Source organism: Nannobrachium achirus (assembly GCF_963921795.1).
Source record: "Nannobrachium achirus genome assembly, chromosome: 11".
In the NCBI taxonomy this organism is placed as follows: domain Eukaryota; kingdom Metazoa; phylum Chordata; class Actinopteri; order Myctophiformes; family Myctophidae; genus Nannobrachium; species Nannobrachium achirus.
In genome coordinates, this window is record NC_137820.1 from 31,878,129 (window position 1) to 31,901,784 (window position 23,656).

A 23,656-nucleotide genomic window follows, 5' to 3' on the forward strand; every position below is an offset into this window, starting at 1 on the left:
GTAAAAATGTCAGCACCAGGTTCAAATCCGAGGTAGAAGAGGAAAGTTACAGAGTGCAGCTTTCATGAGGATACATAATGCCTGATTTAGACTTTGTTATATGAGGAATAAATCGAGCATAAGGATTCTTAATGATCCAATTATGAGCGAGTAGGCAGAAGTCTGTTTATATGGGTCATTACTCATGAGCAGCCTAATTAGTATATTATCTCCACGTTTTAACTTTTTGTGTTTTTTCGTAAAGTTAATGCCCTACTTCAGGGGTCTTCAACGTTTTCAGGCCAAGGACCCCTTAGTTGAGAGAAAGATGAGGCAGGGACCCCCACAACCTGTTCATTGCGACCGTCAGGTCGCATTTACTATCACCAGTAAGACTCCCTAATCGGGAGATAAGCGACCGTCAGGTCGCAGCGTGATTTTAGGGAAAAATGTGTAGGAGCAGTGTCCAAAAATGAGTGTAGACATACTGTGTACCGATTTGCGTGATTTTAGGGCAAAATCTGTAGGAGCAGTGTCCAAAAATGTGTTCGAAAAAATCGGCCTGATGGTGGCGCTATATGGGACAGATCCATGTTGATGACATGAGTGTAGACATAGTGTGTACCGATTTGTGTGATTTTAGGGCAAAATCTGTAGGAGCAGTGTCCAAAAATGTGTTTTGCAAGAATCGGCCTCATGGTGGCGCTAGAAGAGGGCAATGTGAGAAATGAGGGGTGGGGTCTCCGCGTTGCCTTGGCGGACGAATAGGTACCGGCCCCGGCTCTCTCGGACGCTCCTAGCCCGAGTTACGGCATTTTATGTGAGCTGCAGTGGAGGGGGTCCTCCACTGGGGGTGCCACCACTTTGGCATCCGTTCTGGAGCACCAGGAGTCCGTGGTCCCCGGGAATTCCCCGTGAGCAGCCCCGTTGGGGTGGTCATTTGGTCATTTTTGCACATTTGGTCATTTTTTACATCTGGGGGTCCCCCAGGGACCTGGGGGTCCTTGGAGCTCCGGGGGTCCTTGGAGGTTGTAGTTTGGCAGGCAAGGAGTGTGTGTGCAAAATTTGGCATGGATCGGGGCAACGGTTGCAGAGATATGAGCAGGGCAATAGTGTGACGTGTGAGGTGTGACAGACAGACTGACGGACGGACGGACGGACGGACGGACGGACGGACGGACGGACTGACTGACTCACAGTTTGTGGAGGTTTTGATAGTAAGTGCGACCTGACGGTCGCAAAAACCTCTCCGCAACCGTTGCCCCGATCCATGCCAAATTTTGCACACACACTCCTTGCCTGCCAAACTACAACCTCCAAGGACCCCCAGAGCTCCAGGGACCCCCAGGTCCCTGGGGGACCCCCAGATGTAAAAAATGACCAAATGTGCAAAAATGACCAAATGACCACCCCAACGGGGCTGCTCATGGGGAATTCCCGGGGACCTGTTACATGCCCCAGTCTAGGGGTACAAGGTTATGCAACATTAGTAAGGCAAAGGGTAGGTGTAAGAAGTATTTTTATTTATAACTTCCTTTTGGTGAGCATTCAAGGAACAGTTTACAAAATAATGAATAAGGAACAAAGGAAAAACAATTAACAATAACTCAAAATATAACTACCATGCAAAGAAAAGAACCAATCAGAAATAACTAACCTATTAACCACTAAATAAACTAAACTAGACCAAAACAAAATTACAATAGATTACTAACCTAACATAACTACACTAATCTAAACTATCAAAAAGGAATCTGTTACAAAAAGCTGGCAGTGGTAGTTACATGTTAGCTGAAGGCCACAACCTAGTTGTGGGTTTAAACAAAGTCAAGTTCAAGTTCCCAATGTTCTCAAAGCTCACAAAGTTAAGAATGCTATACGCTAAGCAGTAAGCAGGTTCTACAACGCTAACATGGCAGAGGAACTACTACAGAGATTAGCTCCCAAAGCTGCAGCAGCATGTGAGTGACATTATGCAGGTGGACAGCATGTTTCCCCATGGGCAGGGAGAAACAGACTGACGAGGAGCTCTGGGCTGGCAAGGCTTTTGTAGGGAGGCCCCGCAGGTGATTGGACCAGGTGGAATCAGGGTGTAGCTCTCCATCAAGCTCAGCTCACTCAGGTCTCCTCCAAGTTCAGGTCTCGTCTCCTCCCACTCCAACACAAGGCCAAGACCTAAACTGACACTAGTATAAGTATGTGGACTCCAACCAATATTGGGAACAATAGTAACGTAATAAGGATAACTAGAAAATAGTAATAAGATAGAATAATAAAGTAATAGAAAATACATAGGGATGTAACAGGACCACCGACTCCTGGTGCTCCAGAACGGATGCCAAAGTGGTGGCGCCCCCAGTGGAGGACCCCCTCCACTGCAACTCACATAAAATGCCGTAACCCGGGCTAGGAGCGTCCGGGAGAGCCGGGGCCGGTACCTATTCGTCCGCCAAGGCAACGCGGAGACCCCACCCCTCATTTCTCACATGGCCCTCTTCTAGCGCCACCATGAGGCCGATTCTTGCAAAACACATTTTTGGACACTGCTCCTACAGATTTTGCCCTAAAATCACACAAATCGGTACACACTATGTCTACACTCATGTCATCAACATGGATCTGTCCCATATAGCGCCACCATCAGGCCGGTTTTTTCAAACACATTTTTGGACACTGCTCCTACAGATTTTGCCCTAAAATCACGCAAATCAGTACACAGTATGTCTACACTCATCTCATCAATATGGATGTCCCATATAGCGCCACCATCAGGCAGATTTTTTTAACCACATTTTTGGACACTGCTCCTACACATTTTGCCCTAAAATCACGCTGCGACCTGACGGTCGCTTATCTCCCGATTAGGGAGTCTTACTGGTAGATTCCATATAGTTTCATTGTTTGACAGCGCAATCATCAGTTTATTTTGATTCATGTCAATGTGTGTTTTCAGATATTTAACCACTTGAACCGTCAATACTTAATACACTTGACCTTTCACTCTGTACTTGGGGACCCCCTGTTGAAGACCCCTACCCTACTTGATCATACTACAGCGTCACACAAAAAGTATTAAAAGGAGTGGAGCTTCTATATCTGAAAATAACAGTTTTGGATATGAGGATATGAGGTATCCAAAAGGTTTCTCCAGGATAGCATCTTCTGTTTTGAAATATTGTAGCAATCAAAACGTTTTGTTAACTGATCCACTGAAAACGCAGCGATAAGATGCCTTGTCTTCTGTTATACGCAGACATTTCTCTACAGCGTGTTGTGGTCTGCAGAATTACAGCTCTTTCCAGGGCCATTAAGAGCTGACAAGAGCTCTTGATTAATTCATGAGATAATGGTACCTCGTTTAAAGAAGATCCCTGCTCCTCCTCCTTTAAAGAGCGGACATAAAAGAATATTGAAAATCAGCTCAAATGAGCTAAAAAAAACTAATAAACTGTTGGTCAGCAGAAGGACTTTCCAATTCAGCTGTCAAAAGATATATTTAGATTAACTCTCACACTGATTGACATAACCATTAGAGAGCAGGACATTGCTACGTTGACCTCGGATGGTTGCTCGGGCGCAATTTAATCGCGCAGCTGCCACTTCTGTGAAAGATGGTTTAATATTAAGTTGAAACCGTACACGACAGCAGTACTCACTGAGCAACCCCTCGTAGTTCTCTGGTTCGGTCTTCAGCAGGCCGTTGATCCTCCGGACTGAGCCCAGTTGCACCTCCATGTCTGCCAGATTCCGCACCATCCAGTTCATGTAGTTGGAGACCTGATACACGGAGGGGCGCGTTAACTTGGTGGGCTTTGGAAGGCAGGCTGGGTAGATGTCATTATAGGACCCCAGAGGGCATGCAGGGACAGCGGCAATGCGTCCCTAAATGGTCCGCTTTATAAAATGAAATTAAAAAGGCGTGATGTTATAGCAGCAAATACTGCAGGTCTCACCATGAGTGCATAAGTCAGGCCCAGCCCCACCAGGCCGGTGGACAGGTGGTTGGTCAAGGCGTTGGTGATGGAGGCGACCGCTGCTACTAAAACCACACACGCTCCTATGTACTCCTAGGGAGTGAGGGAGGGAGAGAGAGAGAGAGAGAGAGAATGAGAATGAGAGAGAGAGAGAGAGAGAGAGAGAGAGAGAGAGAGAGAGAGAGAGAGAGAGGAACACATGACCTTTGAGAGTAGTAAGAGACATAAGAGAAACAAACTGATTCGGCTACTTCTCGGCCTGGGGCCCGTGACCCACCTTTTTCCCCACACATTTTGGGACGATGCAAATCATTTACCATTGTTTTGACTGTAACTTCTTCCTTAGGGTACTTGCTCAACTACTAAAGTATTAGCACAGTGGGCCTCATTCACTAAGCTAGGCTCCACACAAATACATTTTTCTCGATTCAGGATTCCCGAGTTGGTGTTGGCTAGCTAGGCCACACTCTTGGCCTAGGATCATCATCATGTACAGTGGCGGTCCCAGGCTATATCGCACCCTGGACGAAACAGCAGTGACGCTCTATGTTATGCTTCCCTTTTTTTTTTTGTCTCTGTTCAATGCTGTGTGTTGAAAAGGCTGATCTAGAGGACCGTGGGGGAGGGTGGGGGCGAACAGAACGTGAGAGTTGATCGTGAGAGTTGACCCCCCCCCCCCACACACACACACGGACCGCCCCTGATCATGTATGCCATAAGCTGATACTGTAGCAGCTTTTAGCTGTGTGTTTTTGTTGGGTGTTTCTGTTTGTACGGTAGCCATCACATTACAACCAGTAAGACTCCCTAATCGGGAGATAAGCGACCGTCAGGTCACATGTATACACAAAGAGGGCTGTAAGTGGCATGTGGCGCTATATGGGACAGATCCATGTTGATGACATGAGTGTAGACATAGTGTGATTTTAGGGCAAAATCTGTAGGAGCAGTGTCCAAAAATGTGTTTTGCAAGAATCGGCCTCATGGTGCCGCTAGAAGAGGGCCATGTGAGAAATGAGGGGTGGGGTGTCCGCGTTGCCTTGGCGGACGAATAGGTACCGGCCCCGGCTCTCCCGGACGCTCCTAGCCCGAGTTAGGGCATTTTATGTGAGCTGCAGTGGAGGGGGTCCTCCACTGGGGGCGCCACCACTTTTGCAAACGTTCTGGAGCACCAGGAGTCGGGGGTCCCCGGGAATTCCCCGTGAGCAGCCCCGTTGGGGTGGTCATTTTTGCACATTTGGTCATTATGAAGACTACAGCCTTTTCCGCCTTATAGAGGTGTTCTAAACGTTGTTGCATATATACTTTAACAGAAACCAGGCCATTACCATGCGGACTTCCAGCCAGCGATTGGCTGCCGTGAGGAACAGCGAGGCGATGTTGTTGGCGTCAGTGTACTCCAGTAACCTCTTCCTGAACCTGGGCTCGTACCTGCAGACAAAGACAAAGAATCACACAAAAGGGGATGAATATAATCTTAAACTCAGAATCCCCATGTGGAAATGTTTTAAAAGGAGCCAGGTTCAGTAAAGCTGTTCAATCATGTAGTTCCAGATATGTCAGTAACTACTAGACACAGACGTGTGGCCCATTTTGTGATCCAGTTTTCTGACACGAGTCTTTCCCTAGGATATTTTTCTTTTTTTACATTTGAAATGATTTTATTAGCATATAAGCATTAAAGTGATTTACTGATGACGATGCTACTGTGGATCTGACTGTGTCTAGTGAACCATTTGCGGTGTCAGAGTGAGAAGGTGTCTATAGAAACGGAAGCGTTTCACCTTCATAAGCTGATGAAGACCTGAGTAAGACATTCCATATATAAAGTATAATACTAATTAAAGGAGCTATAGTCAACTTTTTCTTGAAAAACGGATGCTAAAATAAAAATAATGTTTCGAAAATATTTTATAAAGAAATAAGCTTCATATATGTGTTTCAATAAAAAAATTACCACAAAAAGCGTAAAATAATGATAAAATAATCATTTTGGCCATTGTCAGACCGATACTTTGTTTACATTCTAGTCTATTAGACTAGTATGTAAACAAAGTGTCAATGGCCAAAATGGCCCGACAATGGCCAAAATGATTATTGTCTCCACCAGCCGAAGGCTGAGGGAGAGTATGTTTTCCCCTCCGTCCGTCCGTCCGTCCGTCCGTCCGTCCGTCCGTCCGTCCGTGCGTCCGTCCGTCCGTGCGTCCGTCCGTGCGTCCGTGCGTGCGTCCTCGCAGTTTGTGAGCAGCTAATCTCAGTCACCGTTGGCCCGATCGCTGCCAAACTGAGCACACAGACTCCCTGGATGCCAATCTAGAACCTCTGCCCCACATTTTTCAAATCAGCCTCATGGTGGCGCTATAACAGGCCGATTTGTGTGGCCTGGTTGTTACCAGCTAATCCCCACATTTTTTAAATCAGCCTCATGGTGGCGCTATAACAGGCCGATTTGTGTGGCCTGGTGGAGACCTGTGCTCGGAAGAGCACTGCTTCTAGTTTTATCATTATTTCACACTTTTTGTGGTAATCTTTTAATTGAAACACATATATGAAGCTTATTTTTTTAATAAAATATTTTCAAAACATTATATAACGAATAACGGACATTATTTTTATTTTAGCATCCGTTTTTCAAGAAAAAGTTGACTATAGCTCCTTTAAAGGACAACTTTAGTTTTTTTACAACAAGGGTTCATATTTTAGATTTCAATTAAGAATATAAAAGATGAGTGTTAAATTGATTTCATTTACTTCTTTCTATTGTTTTAGAGATTCTTATTTCATTGGTTGGGGCATGCGTACAAGTCGCTAAATGTGTCATTTTACACAGAATAAGCCCATACCCAAGATACATACAACGCAACGTCTCATGGTTGGATGTGACTTATGGGGGCTAGAAGTGTTACTGTAAATAGCAATAAAGAAACTGCTGGCTTATTGTGTCTAAAAAGACATATTTAGCCACTTGTACGCATGCCCCCATGCGTACGCATGCCCCACATTTTAGCATGCTAAACGCGATAAAACAATAGAATGAAGCAAATGAAAACATTTTAACACTCACTGTGTCCCGGACCCCCTGTTGAAGACTCTTGTCCTAGTATGTGGAGAGTGAGAAGGTGCTCACCTGAAGGCCCTGATGGTGGTGAGACCCTCCACCGTCTCAGAGAAGTGGGACAACAGTGGGAGCTGGGTGCTGTCCTCCAGCTGCTGCAGGTCCCTGAGACCCACAAACACACACAAACGTATATAATACAAAGGGTTTGATTTATTTAAACAAACAACAACAACCACAAAAAAACAGAGAAGGGGGAGGCAGAGACCACTTAAAGCCCTATATCAGTACTTTACCATATAGCAATCTACAAGCTTACAACGTGTCACGGTGTAGATCAACTGTTTCTGCTGGGTTTTTGTAATAAATTATTTTGGAAAACACAGAGGTGTCTCTGTGGTTTCGTTCTTTAGTTAATGGCCGCTGAGTTTATCCTGTTTTCGCCCCAAAATGAGGAAGTAAAAAGGAAATTCAATAACCAGAAAGTGGAGGAAGCCTTTTTTCCCCCGATCATTTTATTTCCTGTTTCAATGCGTCACTGAGGGTCAAATGTTGACTCATGTTAGTGAAGAGCGCCATCTAATGTAATAACTGAAAAAATACTTAAAACGGCTTTTGGCACTCTGGGCTTTCAAATAAACGTTGTTGGCAGAGAATGAGTTGTAGCATGTGAGGGGTCTAACTAGGGGTTTGTCATGATGCTGAATCCATTGCAAGCATTTGTTTTGTACAAAAAACATTCCTTGGGCTATAAATGGCCCAAGAAAACGCCCACAAAACGGTGAAAAGTGATGACTCATCACTTTTCATCACTAAACCATCGTTTTCTGGGGCCATTTATAGCCCAAGGATTTCTTTTTGTGCAAAACAAATGCTTGCAATGGCTTCAGCATCATGACAAACCCCTAGTTAGACCCCTCACATCCTACTTAAATACCCAGAAAAAAAAGTATAGAAAGTCGATGGGAGCCCAAATTGATTTGGCCGCTGTAGCGACCTCGAAGGTCGCCGACTCGGGCGCCCTAGCTAAATCATTAGCGCATGCCCTGGGCTACATCTTTGCAAAATTTGGCACTTTTAGACTAATATAGCGCGAAATGGCCATGTTATCTCCCTAACGCCCCCGACTAAGGGCCAATTTGGCCCTGGCATCTTGGCCCCGACTGGCCCACCACAACCGGCGCGAACGGAACATATACAAGCCCACAACGTGTCGAGGCAGCGATGCGTTGTGAGTTTGTATCAGCTGTTAAATGTTTGGGTGGGACTCCTGGGTCCATCCATCCATCATGGAGTCAGACTGACCTGGAGGCCAGGCGGAAGTACTTCTGGATGAAGTAGCAGGCCACGGCCAGGGGCAGCAGGGCGATGAGGAAGACGGGGGTGACGTAGCAGATGACGCCCAGGGCGGACACGCACAGCAGGGTGGAGCGCATCAGGCACTCCAGCGTGGCGGGGATGTGCTGGTCGATGGTGTTGGTGTCCGTGGAGAAGCGGTTGAGGATGCTGCCCAGGGGAGTGGTCTCAAACAGCCTGCGGGCAGAGACCAGCCGTTTCAATGACCAAAGATACACAGAACCAAATGCTTTGTGAATGTGGGGATTTTTGGAAGTTTGCACTTGATCATGATCAAAGCCGATGTTTGATGTTTTCTCTGGGCTGTTTATTACAGATTATGTTTGTGGTCCCGACCGTCCCGTGGCATGCTATTTTTTGTAAAGGATAACAATATATGAAGCAAACTGTAGTAACTGTAGTCTGTAGAAAATATTTAGTGAGTGTGTGTGTGTGTGTGTGCGTGCGTGTCTTGGTATCATACAAGGCAGTCAGATGGCTTTCTGGGTAATGGTATGAGAAAAAAGTGTTTACTGTGTTTTATCCCAATCCTTTCGGCGATCGATTTTTTTGGTGTCGCTGCACCTCATGGGTGCTAGTGTCCCATGTGTTACTGTCAGTGGTGTAAAGTAACTACGTAGATTTACTTAAGTAATATAGTTAAGTACAATTTTAAGGTATTTGTACTTTACTTGTTTGTATTTCCAATTTCCAATACTTTTATTTCTACTCCACTACATCTCGGATCCAATTATTGTACTTTTACTCCACTACATCTATTTGATGAGTTACTCTTACTTTGCAGATATGAATTATAATTATTATAAAACATATGTAAACCACTTTAGCCCTATTTTATACCTTCGCTATTTGAAAATAGCTGATCTACAAGCTCACAACACTTTCATACTTTTACTCAAGTGGATTTTGAATTCCTGACTTTTACTTGTAACAGAGTATTTTTATATTGCAGTACTGATACTTTTACTTAAAAGTAAAATATGTGAGCACTTGTTCCACCACTGATCACCGTACCTCATGGGGGCCAGTATGATCTTGTTGAGCAGGCTGTGGTGCAGCTGCTTGGCCACGTTGAGGCCCGTCCACTCCACAGCCACGGAGGTGGCCAGACACAGGAGGATGCCCAGACAGCACAGCACACTGAACACCGAGAGGTAGAACGAATGGTTGAAGTCACACACCTGGAGAGGGGACACAAGCAGTGGCGTCAGTTCAGCAAAAGCTAGGGTATGGCAAAGATGGGAGTCCTCATGGATAAGAGGCATTACATTTTGTATAACACGGTTCTATTGTGAAAATAGCAGATCTACATGCTCACATGTGAGCATGTAGATCGGCTATTTTGGCTGTTTTTCACACAGGTTTCTACGGTTTCTTGGTCTGGATATGGCAGCCTGGAAGGCTGGAACGGTTATTCAAGTGCAGCTAAACCTGGCATGTTAGTAAATGTGCCACAATTAACAATAATGCATTGCACCTGTGCAGCTGAGCTGACCTGCGGAACCTGTGAATATACCATTTTGTCAAGATGGGGAGAAGTGTGGAGAATAGTTAAAGGAGCTATAGTCAACTTTTTCATTGTAGGTGTACATCCTAGTCTACAGACTAGGATGTAAACAAAGTACGGGCCCTGTAAATGTAAACAAAGGGCCAAAATGATTATTTTATCATTATTTTACGCTTTTTGTGGTCATTTTTTAATTGAAACACATATATGAAGCTTATTTTTTTATAAAATATTTTCGAAACATTATTTTTATTTTAGCATCCGTTTTTCAAGAAAAAGTTGACTATAGCTCCTTTAAAGTGACCATTTTGTAACATGTTATTGTAGTTATTTTACTGTAATTTAACAACATAATAACCAGCACAGATAGACAAAGAGAAATTCATGGATTTATATTTAAAAGTACATTTTATTTTCCCCCCTGGACCCAGGGTATGGCAGCTGCATACCCCTGCCATACCCAATTGACGCCCCTGGACACAACGGACTGACCTCATGCTTGCTTCTTTGCATGAGGAGTCCAAGCCGATGGGGGAGATTCCTAGCCTGGTGGGGCCCGACGTTATCTGTGTTCATTCCTTCCACAGTATACTGTGGAAGGAATGAGTGAGTGAACGCAGATGACGTCGGGCCCCGCCAGGCTAGGAGATTCCCCGGTTGGACGTAGCGCGTGGAAGGAACATGCTATTCCAACCAGTTCCATTCCCTTCCATCAGGCCAGGGCGAGGCAGTATAGAGTATTTTTTGTGAGGGGACCTACCCTAGGAGACACAGGGAGAACATGCAAACTCCCCACAGAAAGGCCCTTTCGCCGACAGCACTACCAACTGCCATACAGACCGTGTCCCTATTGACCCTATTAACCTATTAATAACCATATATAGGGTCAAGAGTGAGTGAGTGAGATTGAGAGAGAGACACAGTGCCAAGAGAGACATTCTCTGGCACTATCGGCGTGAAACGTTGCACGCATAGTCCCAGTAGGCCAGGGGTCGGCAATTAGATTTGGCCTCGGGCCAATTCTTTTCTAAGTCATGAGCTGGCGGGCCAGAACATAATAATGAAAGGCTAATTTAGGAAATTGATAGTTAAACATTAATGTTACTGGAACTCCAAGACAGACTGCCTTACAAGACATAGGCATCTGTGATTAAAAAAAAAAGATAAAAAGAATACAAGCGCATTGCATACTGTAATATTAACAGGCTGAGATAACACAATGTCTTGTCGATGTGTTGAAGCATTGGGTTTAAAACCAAAATATCGCCAAACAGTCGCATTTTACCCTTTTTTTTCCCTCCATTGATTGTGCATTGTCATCTTGTCTTGTGAGCACTCAGTAGCTTGAGGTAGCACCCAATGCTACAACAACAACCATCCTACCACATTGAAAATTCAACTTTGTAAAAAAGCAACAACAGTCTGTAACAACAGCACCTGTGCTGTGTTTTCTTGTTTGGCTCATCGCTGTTCGTTCCGCTTGCTGCGGGCTGAGCCATAAAGCCACACTAGCTGGAACGTCTGATGGGCTGTGCCTCCACCTGTGGATGATCCGTTGGTTCTGAATCTGTTCACTCACTATTCAGCCAGTGCTCTGTGTCCTGCTACTAAGAACCGGATCCCATCGTTCATTTAAAAGAGCCGTTCAAAAGAGCCAATTCGTTCGCGAACGTCCCATCTCTGCACTGCCTGCCTCTGGTTGGTTAAGAGTTTGTTCTCAGACTTAACCAACCTGTTACACATGTTGTAAAAGTGTTAAAATTAAACTGTTACCGGTTAAACAACGCCATGAACATTTCAGTCGTTTTCCCCCCTTTCTTTTGGTCACAGTCTTCCCCCAATTCAAGTCATTTTACAATTGCGGACCCCTGTCTGATCTAGTTGACTACCACTGGTGTACACTGTGAGCATCAAGCAAGCAGTGAGGGTTTCACTGTGTAACATTTCCGTTAAGTGGTGGTTGTGTGCTGAAGGTTGTGTTTCTGATAGAGCGACAGAGCTTTGAGTGGACTCACATGCTGTGTGTCTACAATGGAGGTGATTAGATATGCTGGACAAAGAGACACCAGCTACAAGTAACACTTTATCTGGACTTACAGTGTGTGTGTGTGTGTGTGTGTGTGTGTGTGTGTGTGTGTGTGTGTGTGTGTGTGTGTGCGTGCGTGCGTGCGTGCGTGCGTGCGTGCGTGCGTGCGTGCGTGTGTGTGCCTGTGCGTGTGTGTGTGAGAGAGAGAGAGAGAAAGAGAAAGAGAGAGAAAGAAAGAGAGAGAGAGAGAGAGAGAGAGAGAGAGAGAAAGAGAGAGAGAGAGAGAGAGAGAGAGAGAGAGAGAGAGAGAGAGAGAGAGAGGGGAGAGAGAGATAGAAGAGAAAGTGGTGTAAAATAAACAATTATGGTATACACTAGAAACTAGACTGCAGTGTCCTCAACCCTAGTTGGCCGATAGCCTCCATATGACTGCTTTGTGACCAAATTTAGATCAGAGTACACACATGCACGCACGCGCGCACACACACACACACACACACACACACACACACACACACACACACACACACACACACACACACACACACACACACACACACACACACACACACAGCCAAAGATGACTATTAATAATGCCACAGCTTTACTCACGCTGCAACATGATAGCCTGCCAACAGCTGCTGTGGCCCTAATGTGTGAACGAGCAACCCTAGCTCGTGGTGCTTATACCACATAATATGTGCATGTTTGTATACAAACGTATAGGTACACAAAAAACTGTTTATGGGTGTATTTTTTATATAGATGCAACTGCAAGTTATACTAGGCAGATGTATGTTGGAATGACTGAAGTGACGATGTAGGGGATCATCGGTAATTTACGATAATCTTAAGAGGCAATCCACGTAATATGGAATGGCACTTAATAGGCTGTGTGCATTAACTGTAATCCTGGGTTTCCAGGAGGTGGCATGCCTGTTGCAGTTTCCCATAGCTTCATGTGATCAATGAAAAGGAGGCTATGGTAACGGCTACGCCACCTACTGGACGTCTGGGAGTGCATTTATGCACAGAGCCATTTACCCTGTTGTTTGTTGAGTCGGGTTCATGTCATTTATCCTGATCTTGCACTTTGTAAGTCACTCTGGATCATTGAGTGTTTACTAAATGCCTAAATTGAAAAATGGAAAGTGCTCTCATGAAGATGAGCCTCACTGTGTAACCCTTTTTTAATGAATGAAATGTGATTTGGGCAAATCTGTATGGTATTGTTTGTTAATAAAATATAACTTATCGTCGTTGTCGGGTGGAAACCTTGTATGTCCAAGACCGTTCGTTTTGTATTCATCATTTTAAAAATGAACTAAACTAGTGAAAACAGCTGATTTACAAGCACACAACGCCTCGCACCGCGAGGCGTTGTGTGCTGGTAGATCGGCTGTTTTCACTACTTTTGTGAGACAGCCTTGTATGATGAAGCAGGGCTTTACTTGGTGAAAAAACTTACAAACTTGAAACTTGGAGATACGAGGTTTCTACCCGACAGTGACGTTATACAATTGGGGTGTTTGTCTCCCTGCTCATCTATTGAGACATTTAGATCATGTCAAAGGTATCTCATGTCTCACCTAGACACATAATCTGACACAAATTTTGACCTAGTGGTCAAGGTTAAATGTATCCCCCGAGAAAGCAGGCAAGCTCTATTATCTCAATGGTAAGAATTTCAGCACTTGAGCAGGAAACCTGCATCAAATCCAGGGTAGAAGTGGAATGTTACACAGTGCTGCTTTAAGCCTAATATACTACTGTAATACATGGAGTATAATTGATAACGGGTTTCTGCAATTGCTAGACCTGCTTTGACAAACCAAATCAGTGCAAATAAACAGTGGTTTTGTGGGAGTTTAAAAATCAATTCTCCTATCAAGAAGCTTTAGCTTTTTATTGATGTTTAACAGTACTTTATAGCAGTCCGGGAGACCACCAGTGGTCCTTGAGGAGGTTCCAGGTGGTCCCCAGCTAAATAGAGAGTTGGTAACCAAATGGACCCTTATAGATCTTTAACTCTTGAGAGCGTAAAATGAAACCAAATGGACCCGTACGACTCCGAGTTAGATAATTGTTAAACTTCTGCATTACTTAATTTACAACAAGTCTAGTCTTCACAATAAGAGAATGTAGAAGTGATCAAAGTGTGCCTGTTATCTCTCCTATGGTACCACATAAATACAGCATGGAAGTCAAAATCTTATCCAACGCTAACAAAATATTCGTAAGTTTAGGGGCTCAGATGCAAAATCTCTTCAAAAGGTGGTCCAAATGCCGAATAAATAACGGACCTTGATATGAAAAGGGTTGAGAAGCACTGCTTTATGGCGTAGTGTACCACATGTGCTGTACAGGCACCTTCCCTTCACACCCATTCACTAGATGTCAGACTCCACAGAAATAGCTTTTCCTTTTTGACATACATTACGCACATCCCCGCAGCTACACTGCAGATGAAGCAGAGACGTCTAAAATGCAGATGCTCGGGGGCATCTCAGTGCCCCATCTGGATGTTATAGCTTTAGTGAAGCAGCAGCTTCTGGGTCTTCTACTGTACATAAAAGATTATAGAAGCCCAGCACTCTGAAATAGACATTCCTAACATCACTTCGGGCGTGCATTATTACAGATGTGAGGAACGGACGCCTTCACAAAGTACATCCTGCTACAACAGCTCACAACAGCAGCTGCAATGTTAAAGGACAACTTAAGTTTTTTACAACAAGGGTTCATATTTTAGATTGTAATTAAAGAATATAAAAGATGAGTGTTAAAATGATTTCTTTCTATTGTTTTAGAGATTCTTATATCAGTGTTTGGGGGCATGCGTACAAGTGGCTAAATATGTCATTTTACACAGAATAAGCCCATTCCCAAGATACAACGCAACCTTTCATGGTTGGATGTGACTTATGGGGGCTAGAAGTGTTACTGTAAATAGCAATAAAGAAACTTCTGGCTTATTGTGTCTAAAAAGACATATTTAGCCACTTGTACGCATGCCCCCATGCGTACGCATGCCCCACATTTTAGCACGGTAAACGCGATAAAACAATAGAACAAAGCAAATGAAAACATTTTAACACTCACTTTTTCTTTTCTCTAATTACAATCTAAATAGTAATAAAGAACTTGTCGGCTCAATGTGTCTAAAAAGACATATTTAGCCACTTGCACGTATGCAAAAACGATAGAAAGAAGTAAATGAAAACATTTTAACACTCATCGTCTCTTTTCTCTAATTAACAATCTAAAATATTGTTGTTGTCGGGTGAAAACCCATATGTCCAAAACCGTTCTTTTACATTTATCATTTTAAAAATGATTTAAACTAATGAAAACAGCCGATCTACAAGCCCTCAACACCTCGCACCGCAAGGCGTTGTGTGCTTGTAGATCTGCTGTTTTCAGTACTTGTGTGCGACCGCCTTGTATGATGAAGCAGGGCTTTACTTTGCGAAAGAACGTACAAATTTGAAACTTGGAGATACGAGGTTTCCGCTCGACAACGACGATATGAACCCTTGTTGTAAACAAAGTTGTCCTTTAACAATAAAAAAAGATATACAAGCTCAGTAGATCTGCTATTTTTGAATATATCTTTTTTAAAGCATTAAAACATGTGTAACTCATATATTTGTTTGATACATAATATTTCGAGATGGCGGTCGGCGGCCATACATATAACTCTAGGAGTCCTTGACATTCAAAACTTTGAGCACCACAGAGAAAAAAACATGTTTCTTTCAGAAAAAACATTACGATATGGAAGACATTTTTAGGTATTTTTCCAGGTTCAAAAATCCCACTAACCCACCTGACCGGGGGCGGCGGCGGTGCAGTTCCGCGCCGTGGCGTTGCCCGTCACCTTGGTGGTGATGACGTGCGACGTCCAGTAGGCCAGCCAGTAGTCGATGGCCACCATGAGCGAGTGCTTGAAGAGCTGCGACAGCAGCAGCACGGTGAGCCACAGGGCTCCAGCAGAGGACAGGTAGGTTCCGCAGGACGACCAGGGGATGGTGGCGCGCTGACGCATGGCCTGGGACAGCATGTCCTCGTCGTCCTCACTATCCGTCACAGACTCCTCTGGGGAAGGGGCGGGAAAAGTCAGTGTTGATTTCGTCGACTAAAACTATGACGAAAAATATTTGTCGACTGCATTTTATTCACTGACGAAAACTACGGTAAATAAAAATAAAAACTAAGCTGTGATGACTAAAACTAAGACTACATGTATTGTAAATTTCGTCAACAAAATAAAAACTAGACTAAAACGTTAGGGAGGGACTAGTGGAGAAGATAGTAATTTTATGTTTGGTTGCTCTCAGGTGTCTCTCAGGTGTCTCTGAGACGCATTGTGAGCTTGTAGATTGGCTATTTTCAGCACACAACTAAAGTACCATGCATAGTAGTACATAAGGACCGCAGGAATACCCAAGAAACGGAGGGGGAGAGAGATTTCCTCCGTTTGATCCGTTTGATCTCCCAGTACGTAATCGTCCGGATGATTTAGGTCCGTACACGGACCCTTACGTACAGCACCCAACTGGACGGACTGAACGTTCAAGATGTATCCGTAGCCAGAAGTACCCGCGGCCACCGTTGTCAATCGTAGGCGCAGTAGTAATGAAAATTACTTTTCCTCTGCTCTGTGACAGCGGATCTCAAACTATGTGTCCCAATGAGAAATATATTGTATCAAGAAACGGGGGAAAAGGAACGTCGCAACCACGTGAAGAGGACGGCTTGACTACTGACTCCTCACCCACACACACACGCGCACACGCGCACGCACACACACACACACTCTCTCACTCTCACACAGTCACACACACACCGCCTATCCTCCAACAGCTGTCAGCAAGACGAGGCACACAAGAAGAGCTGATTAATTAGCTCAGCGGCTCATCATATACTTGGGAATTATATGAGCGGGTGTGTTTCGTTATAATTACTCCGGGTCCAGATCCAGTCCAGACTGTTACCACTTATAACATCACGTCGGGTCAAGAAATTCTGTGGTTCTACATATTTTGGCTAAATGCTTCGCTAATAGATATTCTGTTCTGTGCTGCGAGACGCAATGTGGCGTGCGGCCCAACGGAGAGCGGTCGGCACGGACATAACGTAGAGGAGGAACTGTACGTAATCTCTCACCCAAAACGTACACAAAATCAACCATACGTAACTATAAATGGCCCTTAAGTGTAAAATCAGCCATTACAATGTCATCCCTTCCTTGGACAAGCTGCAGGACAGCACATCATGCAGCAATCTTCAGAGCATGTCACTGCATGCAAGCTTCTGGGGGAGGGAGGGGACATCTATAATGAATACTGTTCATGCTAGATGACTTAAAGCAGGAATCTTCAACGTTTTCAGGCCGAGGACCCCTTAGTTGAGAATGAGATGAAGCAGGGACCCCCACAACATTTTCATAGATTCCATATAGGCCTATAGTTTCATTGTTTGACAGCACAATCATCATTGTATTTTGGATTCATGAAAATTTGTGTTTTCAGATATGTAGTATTTAACTGTCAGTACTTGACATTTCACTCTGTACTTAGTCTGCTCTTTTTCCCCTCTATGCCAAACGTTTTTGCCGAAAATAGCCGATCTACAAGCACAACGATTTGGAGGACCCCCTGTAGTAACTCTGAGGACCCCCTAGGGGTCCCGGACCCCCTGTTGAAGACTCTTGACTTAATAAAGGAACATGGCTTGTTTATCCCACTGACTAATGGATCACAGAATATTTTCTATCTACTAGTAAGACGCCTCAGGGTGACAAGGACATCAGGGAGCTCCATATATGGGCATTACAGGGATTTGTTCCCCTGGCATCACAGGGATCTCCATATCTCCATATATGGGCACAAAAGGGATTTGTTCCCCCTGGCATCACAGGAATCTCTCAGGGGCATCATTAATATTGATGACATCAGGGAACTCCATATATGGGCATAAAAGGGATTCTGTTAGTATGACATCACAGTGAAGCCAGAGCATGATATCAGAGCATGATGTCAGAGCGGCAAACCCATTCTGGTAGAGTGATATCGCAGTGACATCAGACTCAGAGCATGATGTCAGAGCGGCAAACCCATAGACACATACATGTACATGTCTACACGGACGCAAACTAGCTGTGACGTTTCTCAGGGTAAACTGCGACCTTCGGTCGCAATAGTAAGACACCTCAGGGCAGCCATGCGAACTCGAGAGGTCGCGCCATGTCTTGGCCATCTGGCCAGTGATGTATATCGGACCAGTTACCCTTATATAGAGACCCCTGGTACCCATAATGGAGATCCATGGTGATATGCTGACATCATACATACAATCCCTTTTATGCCCATACATGGAGATCCCTGTCTGAACCAGCAACACAGATATGGGCTGTCTTCCTCCCTATATGGGCATTCCACAATTTATTTTAGCGAATGTCTGTCTGACCATCTGCATGCTGACATCACTGATACTACACAGTGTCGTCACCATGGTAACAATGCCCAACTGACATCAACAAAGCCCAACTGACATCACTAACTGACATCACTACAGTGCCCAAATTTGGATATGACATCACAGACTGGCCTGGACACGAAACACCATATATGGGCATAAAAGAGTGCCAGCTAGACAGATGGATACAACTGGACATCAATGGTGACTATTCTTCCCAACAGTTCTCTAACATTACTTCTGAGACTCCTAGATTCAATTCCAGATCGCACACCCCCGGGCACAGGACTATCGTTATAATTTATGAATGCTGGCTATTTTCCAGAGCATCAATATTAAGCCCAAAGCTTGGAATGCCCATATATGGACATATGGTATGAGTCTCATGTGGTCTATAACTTAAGACATCTATGATGTCAGACGTCAGTCATATCCATATTTGGGATAATATTGTGTCCACATTTTGTCTAACACAGTGGCAAGAGTTGTTTTTTCTTTATTGTTGCATTTGCATAGATGAGAAACAAACGTTTCGGCTGTAAGCCTTCTTCAGTGTATCTCAGATACACTGAAGAAGGCTTACAGCCGAAACGTTTGTTTCTCATCTATGCAAATGCAACAATAAAGAAAAAACAACTCTTGCCACTGTGTGCGATCCATCCTCCTCCTTCTAGAGATACACTGAAGAAGGCTTACAGCCGAAACGTTTGTTTCTCATCTATGCAAATGCAACAATAAAGAAAAAACAACTCTTGCCACTGTGTGCGATCCATCCTCCTCCTTCTACATGTTGATTTAAAGGGATACCGCACCAGCAGAGTCAGAGCGCGGTGGTAACCAAAAAGTCTACACATTTTGTCTAAACAACCACCAGCAACTCGAATCACATTTGCAAATGAATTCCGTCCTGTGCGAATTCCGTCCTGCGCGACCTCGCCCTTTAGGGTGAGGTCGCTTTTCACCCTTAGGGCGTCTTACTGGTTGTGTCTTGCATATGTAAGTAGAAAAATAATAGTAATCTTGTGCATTGAATTGAAATTTGAATTGAATTGAAAGTTTTTATAAACATAGTTTTCTGCATGAAACATGCATTTATTTATTTTCCTATCCTTTCTAATTGGCCATGTTCTACGTGGAAACCAGAGCAGAAGGTGAAAATGGGGAGCAATGAAGGACTGAGACAGCAGATGGAGAGGACTGGCATGACGTGATGCTAGTATATGGTGGGAGGAGCCCGCATGGCATAGCATGGTTGGTTGCAGCGGCACGATGCCACAGTAGTAAGACTAGCCTATCGTTAAAACCATGCATTCTGGGCCACACCTGCCAGATCCATTATGAACGCCGCAGAGGCTGCTGCACCCAGGGATATCACCACCAGCACACCGCAACACAGGACACAGATGAAGATATCGTTGCTGTCAGGGCAGAACCCTCTTATCTCCATGTTCTAACTTTTCTTTACTTTTTTTATCTTTACGATTTTTGTAACCCATTTTTCCCAATCGGTGTCAATTATCTAATGTAATCCTGGGCACTACACTCCCTCTGGCAACCTGGGGAGAGAAACGGACAGACCTTATGCTTCCTTCTATGCATGAGGAGTCGAAGCCGTTTCTTTTCACCTGACAGGGGGGAGTTTCCCCGGTTGGACGTAACGCGTGGAAGGAAGACATTATTCCAACCAGTTCCTTCCCCCTCCATCAGGCGCCCCGGCTGGCCAGGGGGAGGCGGTATAGAGACCAGGATTACTGCATGTTTTTTGTGAGGGCATCTACCCTAGGTGACACGGGGAGAACATGCAAACTCCACACCGAAATGTTCTAACTTTTTGTAAATGAACTCCCTGCTTGATGGCTCCCAAAGCATCAAAAGTAGCAGATCCACCTGTCAGTCTACTGTCCTATCAAATAAAGGCATACAAAGCCCCAAAAAACAAATCTTAAAAAAAAAAAGTAGCAGATCCACAAGCCTGAAAAGTGGCGCGAAATTCAGCACGAAGCGCTTTGCGGTCTGCTTCTTTTGCTATTTCTGAATTTGAATCCTGAAACAGTAACAGTTTCGGACACATGAGGTTTCCACCCGACAGAGACGGGTAAACAGACACCACACCTTAGCACCTCTCCACAGCAGTCACACACTCACAGCACAGAGACACACTCACAGCACAGAGACACACTCACAGCACAGAGACACACTCACAGCACAGAGACAGACTCACAGCACAGAGACACACTCACAGCACAGAGACACACTCACAGCACAGAGACACACTCACAGCACAGAGACACACTCACAGCACAGAGACACACTCACAGCACAGAGACACACTCACAGCACAGAGACACACTCACAGCACAGAGACACACTCACAGCAACAAGACACAGAGAAAGAGAGACAGAGAGAAAGGTACAAACACTGCATTATTGGATTGTGTGCATTCTGCACACACTCACAGCCATACCCACGTGACAGACACTGACTGAGCATCCCTGACAGTAGAGCATTAACGAAAAAGTCGACAAGTCGACTCAGTCGACTTCATTACACAAGTCGACTCCCACCAGAGAAAGTTGAAAAAAATAAAATAATAATAATAATATATATATATATATATATATGTATATATATATATATATATATATATATATATGACAATTTGGACAATTAATTTGTCATTTTAGACTAGGGGTATTAAAAAGTCCTTATATTGGCACTTTAGAAATTAGAAGATACCCTATAAACTTAAACTTTATGTTGGTTTGTTTACAGCTGAGTGAGAAAACAATGTTGCACATTAAGTTAATCATCTGGGGACCCCCCCAAAATAATTGGGGGGTCGTGTGTGATGTGATGACGTCATCAAACGATAAAGTCGACTTCAACTTAACTTTTGACTGAGTCGAGTCGACTTGCAAAAATAACACAGGTCGTTAATGCCCTACCTGACAGTTCACTTCGGCTGTAATAAGGCTGCTGTTTGTACATGTTGTGCCCTGTGACCTCTCACCTTCGTCGTCCTCCTCTGTCTTGAAGGATTCTCTGGAGTACATGGCCCTGCGGAGGTTCTTCCTCTCCAGGTCTGCCATGCTCTCTTCCACTTTCTCCTGCCACCCAGAAACACACATTTGAACCCATTTAGAGGCCGGGAAAGGCAATCTGTGTCACTTTAGATATGTCACTATTTTTGAAAAATTGTTGTGAACAACAAGTCTTTGAATATTTTGATTCTATAAATGTCTTCTAAATCCTTCTTCTAAATCAGTGATTCTCAAAACCTTCTCATGTCAAGGACTGCCAAAATTACATCTATTTGGCCGCGGACCCCCGTCTCAAAATATGTTGTTCCAGGGACCCCCAGAAGCAGAGATTTGAGTAGATTTGAGAGATTTGAGTGCTAAAAATGTGGTGTGAGCTTGTATATCTGCTATTTTTCAATGGCTAAAGTATAAAATAATTCCAGATCTTAATGGAATTGCAGTTCCACTGCAGCCGGCCATCACTACACTTCTCACTAAACGTAAACAACATATTGTCTGTCTGTGAAGATAGAAGTCAACTCTTCTAGAGGAAGTCTGTCTCTTCCTGTTGTCCTTCACAATAAAGTGTGTGTCCCCCTTTACTTCCCAATGCGCGACATTTTACCCAGGTTAATATAACAGGAAATAGGTGTAACAGAGGCAGTGCGAAACAGAAAGGGGACCCAATTGCGAGGCAGATTGGCGGTCATTTGGAATGAGACTGACCGACTGTCAGAGGCTGACGGCCGGGCCTCCGCGGTCCGCGGGCCCGTAAGCGGCCGCATACCCAGCTTAACCGGACGCTCCGCCCCTGAATGGTGATCCTAATGAACTCCCTAAACTCAATCGAGTCATTGAATGTTCGTGTTTGAGTCACCTTCTCAAACTCCTTGTCCTGTCGGTGCATGAGGGTCTTCCACTGTTCAAAGAGCTCAGGCTCAGAGTTCTGAATGTCCTTCAGAGTCCCTTCAGTCTGGATGGAACCGTCTTTCATGGCAATGATCTGAAAACACACAGAGAGAGAGAGACAGAGAGAGAGAGAGAGAGAGAGAGAGAGAGAGAGAGAGAGAGAGAGAGAGTCTAACCTGGTTAAAAATCTAAATATTGACTCAAGCTACATAAAAACTGTCAGGGGTGCACACAAAAGCCTGAGTAGACGTTAAAAAGAAGGGATATTAAAGTGAAATAGTGACACACGTAGTTGTACAAGGATGTCGGAATGAGCTCTTACCCAATCGGCATGTGGAAGGTACTGGAGCTTGTGTGTGACCAGCACGACTGTCCTCTTCTCCTCTCTGAGCATTTTGTTGATGCCGTCCTGCATCAAGTGGTCACTCAGGTGAATGTCCAAGGCAGAGAAGGGATCGTCCTGAACAAAGCGGAGGGACAAAAATGAAGAGAAACAAAGCAAATCACCTTAACCCCTTAAAACCGGGCGAACATCCGTGTCATTTTAGACTCTAGCTATACAGTATGCAACATACTGTAGGTTTGACAGAAAACTCTTAGGATTTAGAACAGTTGTTCTCAAACATATCAGATCTACAAGCTTGTACATCTGCTGTTTTTCATATTCAGATCTTCATTGGGACATATATGTGGTATAGGTCCTGATAAAGATCTGAATAGATCGAAACAATAGAATAGATCACAATAGAATACAGCGGAGCTTATTCAGCATCACCAGTGTGCAGACTCTACATCTGGCCTATTACCACCATCTAACTATTAATTCCAGAGAGTCGTCACATGATCATCACGCTCTCAGTCAGCAACTGATCCCAACTTTCACATGCATGGCATTGACCATTAGCATTATACAGAGAGATGCTATGTTGCTATGTCTGTAGATTGAGTGCCAAGGACTTCCGACGTAAACAAGACCGTAAAAGGCCTTATTGGGGATGTTCCTGTTGGGCAGGATGTTCTAACTGTACCCGTGCCGAGATGCATCTCAAATGTGACTACTGTACATGTAATGTTGTAAAAAACACACGGTGAGGAAGCCCAATTTTCATTTTGCCCAATTTCAAGCTGTTTATTAGCGTTTTCTTCACACTTCCGTACAACTCTACGGCCGAGTTTTTGCCGCTAATGCGCTGTCTGTTGTCAGGGTTACAGTCCGGTCCTCCAGGCCATGGGATCTGTAGCCCTTACCCACACACACACACTAGGGCATTCACGAATAGTGATTTTTAGTATTCGACTATTCAACCGAAATATCATATTTTTGTAATCTAATAAATCATTAAAACGCT

General features: G+C 44.3%; 1 protein-coding gene across 1 annotated transcript in view; it reads right to left on the reverse strand.

Moving 5' to 3' along the window:
* Positions 1-23,656, reverse strand: part of abcc8 (ATP-binding cassette, sub-family C (CFTR/MRP), member 8) — a gene marked incomplete at its 5' end in the record, with an annotated part of 122,126 nt that overhangs the window by 16,301 nt on the left and 82,169 nt on the right. The window contains 10 exons of the mRNA XM_080737275.1: positions 3,636-3,756; positions 3,933-4,046; positions 5,282-5,384; positions 7,081-7,173; positions 8,314-8,541; positions 9,379-9,545; positions 15,727-15,995; positions 21,389-21,485; positions 22,276-22,401; positions 22,630-22,767. Of these exons, the coding sequence (XP_080593401.1) occupies positions 3,636-3,756; positions 3,933-4,046; positions 5,282-5,384; positions 7,081-7,173; positions 8,314-8,541; positions 9,379-9,545; positions 15,727-15,995; positions 21,389-21,485; positions 22,276-22,401; positions 22,630-22,767 (1,456 nt within the window). The remainder of the gene's footprint in view (positions 1-3,635; positions 3,757-3,932; positions 4,047-5,281; positions 5,385-7,080; positions 7,174-8,313; positions 8,542-9,378; positions 9,546-15,726; positions 15,996-21,388; positions 21,486-22,275; positions 22,402-22,629; positions 22,768-23,656) is intronic.